The sequence below is a fragment of the Euphorbia lathyris genome, chromosome 7, assembly GCF_963576675.1.
Source record: "Euphorbia lathyris chromosome 7, ddEupLath1.1, whole genome shotgun sequence".
Taxonomy (NCBI): domain Eukaryota; kingdom Viridiplantae; phylum Streptophyta; class Magnoliopsida; order Malpighiales; family Euphorbiaceae; genus Euphorbia; species Euphorbia lathyris.
Window position 1 is genome coordinate 49,100,763 of NC_088916.1, and position 5,120 is coordinate 49,105,882.

General features: G+C 37.7%; 1 protein-coding gene across 1 annotated transcript; it reads left to right on the forward strand.

Annotated features, from left to right (window-relative positions):
- The first annotated feature begins 319 nt into the window (after positions 1 to 319).
- On the forward strand, positions 320 to 3,114 carry LOC136200702 (probable serine/threonine-protein kinase At1g01540). The gene is made up of 7 exons (XM_065991124.1): positions 320 to 1,263; positions 1,337 to 1,441; positions 1,557 to 1,679; positions 1,806 to 1,976; positions 2,060 to 2,189; positions 2,287 to 2,496; positions 2,643 to 3,114. Exons 1-7 carry the CDS (start codon positions 602 to 604, stop codon positions 2,796 to 2,798), a joined length of 1,557 nt encoding a protein of 518 aa, XP_065847196.1. The 5' UTR covers positions 320 to 601; the 3' UTR covers positions 2,799 to 3,114.
- The last annotated feature ends 2,006 nt before the right edge of the window (positions 3,115 to 5,120 follow it).

Consider the following 5,120-nt stretch of genomic DNA (forward strand, 5'->3'; position numbering starts at 1 on the left):
GAGATGGAGAAATTAAATCTTAACATTAGATAACATAGCAATTATTAGTTTTTTTTTTTAAAGCAATTATTAGTTTTTGGGTGGAAAATAAATAATATTAATAATTCTATTTCTTTTTTTGTTTATTATTCGCAATAATAATTAAGCATAATACTCTAGTCTAGTCCATAATTTTTTATTAATTTATTTCTATTCACATGAATGGAATGGCTAAGAAAGCCTCCAAAAAAGCAACACAAAAATTCCACCAACTCCAAAAAAATCCAATACTCAATGAACTACTACTTAATTATCGCAATAAAATTAAATCCCACCACTGATTTTGATAGCCTCCTCCTCCGAGCTTTTTCTAGCAGCAGCAGCAGCACTAAACCATACATTAATGATAAAATTAGTGTATTAGCACAGTAGACACTAATTCTAGAAGTCCCATCAGTGCCAGCTGCTTTCCCTCCCCCACTCTATACACTGTTCAACTCAAGCTCTCATCTTTCTTTATTTGGATTTACCATTCTATCTTCTCTCTTTCTTCCTCTGTTTATGGGGTCAAAGTCCCGAAAGTTTTGACCTTTGTACCTGGATAACAAAGAAGATAACTTCAATGGCCAAAGATTATTCTTTCCTCAATGATCAATTGTCCAAAAGAACTTCAATTTTTGGTTTACGTTTATGGGTTGTTCTTGGTATTTGTGTAGGAGCTGCCATAGTTCTAGTTCTTTTCTTAATCTCTCTCTGGTTCACTTCTAGACGAAGCAGAACTAACAAAAAAACTTCTCACCCCAAAATAAAATCCTACCTTGCTAATCCCACTATCCCCAATGTCTCCAAGGAAATCCAGGAGATTCGTATAGACCCCGGGGTAGACCCGAAACCGTTGAGTCCGGACCCGGTACCAGAGTCGGAGCATGTTCTTATGCTACAGCGTGATGAAATGAGCAGTCCTGTGGGTGGGCGGAACAGAATTCATATTGAGATTGGAAAGGATCATAGAATATCGTATCCGGAGCGGGCTGGAGGGTCCGGCCATGGAAGTGGAGAGACTCGGTCGGGTTCTCGTTCGGGTGATCAGACTGGGTCGACGATTACAGTGCCAGAGGTTTCACATTTGGGTTGGGGACACTGGTATACTCTCAGAGAGCTTGAGGTTTCTACTAATTGCTTCGCCGATGAAAATGTGATCGGCGAAGGTGGATATGGGATTGTTTACAGTGGTATTTTGGAGGATAATACTAGAGTTGCTGTCAAAAATTTGCTTAACAATAGGTAAATTTCTGATTCTTTCATTACCAGTTTCAAAAATGTAATTAAGAGGTTAAAGTTTGTTGCTTTGATGTAGGGGACAAGCAGAGAAAGAGTTTAAGGTAGAAGTAGAAGCAATTGGGCGTGTACGGCACAAGAATTTAGTGAGATTACTTGGTTATTGTGCTGAAGGAGCTCATAGGTACTTCAATTTTCTGATTTTTGATTTAAAATTTTCATCTTTACTAATTTGAAGCTGTGAATCCTTGAAGTAACTATCTTTCCAAGCATTTCCTAATTTGGGTGTCTTGTATTAGGATGCTTGTTTATGAGTATGTTGACAATGGAAACTTGGAACAGTGGCTCCATGGAGATGTTGGGCCTTGCAGCCCCCTTACATGGGATGTTCGAATGAATGTAGTTCTCGGAACAGCCAAAGGGTACTGATTTTTAGTGATTTTTGTTGTGCATTGTTAAGAATAGAAGCTTTGAAGTTTAAACCTTTGTTTTGTTTGTTCTTCCTTTCTGAATGTTGTTTGTTGCTGCTCAAATTTGATTGTAATTAGGCTGACATACCTACACGAAGGTCTCGAGCCTAAAGTTGTTCATCGAGATATCAAATCAAGCAACATTTTACTGGATAAGCAGTGGAATGCTAAAGTGTCGGATTTCGGCCTTGCAAAACTCTTAGGCTCAGAGCGGAGTTACGTGACTACTCGTGTAATGGGAACATTTGGGTGTGTGCGCGCGCTGCTCAATCGAACTGTTTATTTTATTTGCATCCCTTAAATAGGCTAACTAATTAGGTTGTGTTGAACAGATATGTAGCACCAGAATATGCTAGTACTGGTATGCTGAATGAAAGAAGTGATGTTTACAGCTTTGGAATTCTTCTTATGGAAATAATTTCCGGAAGAAACCCTGTTGATTATAGTCGTCCCGCAGGAGAGGTTTGTATGAAATTGAATTCAATTGACTAACTTCAACTACTTTAATCTTATTTGTTAAGGTTCTTTGTAGCAGTACTAACTGTCATTCAATTTTCAGGTGAACCTAGTTGAATGGCTTAAGACAATGGTTACAAATCGGAATGCAGAGGGAGTTTTGGACCCTAGGTTGACAGAGAAGCCTTCTTCAAGGGCACTGAAGCGTGCGCTTTTAGTAGCTTTACGCTGTGTTGACCCGAATGCACAGAAGAGGCCAAAGATGGGGCATGTGATACATATGCTCGAAGTTGACGAGTTCCCATTCCGAGATGTAAGCTCAAATTCATGTTGAGCTAGTAATCAGTTCAATTCATAGTTCTCTTTAAGATGATCTTTTAAGCCACACATTCTTATATGCACATGATGTTTATAATTCTTCCAAATCTGTATTTAGTTTATAATTCTTAATAATTGCAGGACCGGAGAACTGGAAGAGAAAACGGGAGATTTCCTCGAGAGGCTGGGAAAACAGATAAGCGCATAGCTGAATCAGGTGACAGCAGTGGTTATGAAAGTGGTTTCCAAACCATGGGGATAGCGCGGAAACAGCAACAACATCAGGAAGAACAGTAAGTAGCCGTGCTGAAGAATGTAAGCAGGAGACGAACTGATTGACATTGTTTTGTTCATATTCTTGCCACTCCAGTGTATATGCTGTATCTTTAGATTATGCAGCATGCATCTTGTGATGAGTAAACTAGTGTTGTTCCTTTTGTTTTGGGGTATGTAAATCACCCTTGATATGTATCTGTAAGGACTAAAATTGAACTCATTTGTAGATGTTTTAGAGAGCTAAAATTGTATAATTGTCATGATCACAAGTTCACCCCCAAAAGATATGTTGATTGATTGTTAGGTATGGTCAAATTAAGAAATTATGATTCTTGTATCTTGCTGTTGTATGTATGGCGGTGTTTAAAAAAATCAAAGTCCGTATGGAGGCAGATTCCTTAATTAAATTAGAATTTATTTCCTATTTGGTGGGGAGTGTTTGTGGGAGGTTAGGGTACAATCTGTCAGACTTTTTTTATATTTGTGTTTAGGATCTGCAAAAATCTCTGCCTATAGTACTTGGGTTTCACCGACAAATAACTAGTTGCAGTGATTTTCAAGTTTCAATGAATTCCATTTGGGGCAGTAGATAGAATTGCAATAAAAATCGTGTATTTTACAAATTCTGGTCATAATGATAATAAAAAGGGAAAATTACAAAACTAGGTCAAATGGAAGGCCCATTTACATATTAAACTGATTTTGTGTGACTTTTCCATAATACTCCTAATCTTTACACTTCCTTCCTTACGCGAACGTTCTCTCCCCTCTTCTCATTGGTTGCGCGAAACGGTGGCAACTCATCCATTAATGATTTCAAGACTTTTGATCTTCTTATCTTCCTTTAAATTCCACGAAATCTGGTTCATTTCTTCAAATCACAATGAATTTCTCTTCTTCATCTCTTCATCTCTTGATTCTGCAACTTCCTAATCCTAGAAAACAAAGTCATGGTTCTTCATCTTCTTTTTCCCGCTCGTTCGAAAAAATGGTGAATCTACGTTATTTTCATCGTTTTCCCAGTTTATCATATTGGGTTCATAAAAAATGTAAGTATATGCTGTTTTTTCTGCGTTTTTCCCCATAAATCCACTTAGCATATGCGGTTATCGCGAGGTCTTCGGGGAGAAATTTATCGATTTCACTTCGCGAAACGCTGATTACGCGAAGTTTGCGAGGTAATTCGATAAATTTCTCTCGCAGACTCCACGAATTCAGCGTTTCGCGAAGCCAGAGCGTCACATTTCTCCTCGCAGACTCCGCGAAATCATTGTTTCGCGAAGTTAGAGCGTCACATTCCTTGCACATTTATGTTCGCATACTTAGCGAATCGTCGTTTCGCGAAGCCAAATCTTCCTTTTTTTCTGACTAACACGATTAAATTTTTCTAAAGGTGGTTGAATACGTAATATTCATTCCTGGAAGCCGATGTGTTAGGGTGCCATGCAGGGGCGGATCTAGGGGGGGTAAGGGAGGGTCTCCCGACCCTCCGACCCTCAGGAACACCCTTGACGAATAGTGGTTCAGTCCCGAGAAGCCCCCCCAAAATAGTTAAAATTAATACTTATAATGTAGAATGTAATTATATAACATGAAACTAAGTTTGCATAGTTGGTTGTAGTGATAATTAAAGGCATCTCTATATTCAAGTGGTTTGTGTTCAAATCTCCCTCTCTCCACTTTTTATCTCATTTTAATTTTTTCCCTTAAACCTCATTCTCCTTTAAAAATATCAATATTAAATATCATTTTTAATCATTATTAACCTCATTCTCCTTTATTATTTTTAATTATATTTTTTAGTTACAAAATTCATTACCGAGAAAATAATTTGATGAATAATTTCTCCAATTGACCAAACTTGTCAACGTTAGGGATAAAATTGCTCTTGGCTCCCAATATTAAGGGTAAAATTGCACCATTTTATACGTTAGAGGTAAAATTATTCTTAGGTGTAAACATTAGAGTATTTTTGCACCTTATCCTTACTTCATATTGAATCTCAGTTGTTTTGTACCTTAATTTTTCCAATTATGATCAAATTTACCCTTATATTATCAAAAATTTGAAAATTTCGATTTGACTACTATGAATCAAAGCCTTAAGTCGTTATTAAAAAAAAAAATCTTCATGCAATTGAGCCCCTCCGGACCTTGAGCTCTGGCTCCGCCACTGGTGCCATGAGAGACATCCATTCGAAAACGCCTGGACTTCCAACCGTCAGCTGTGAATAAGAGTCTACACCGTGGGACACGTCCATCCCTCTGTGGTTAATAATAACCTATGTATAATGAAGTGATTTGTTAGGAGTTTATTGTGGCAATCTTAGTGAATAGTAGCCTA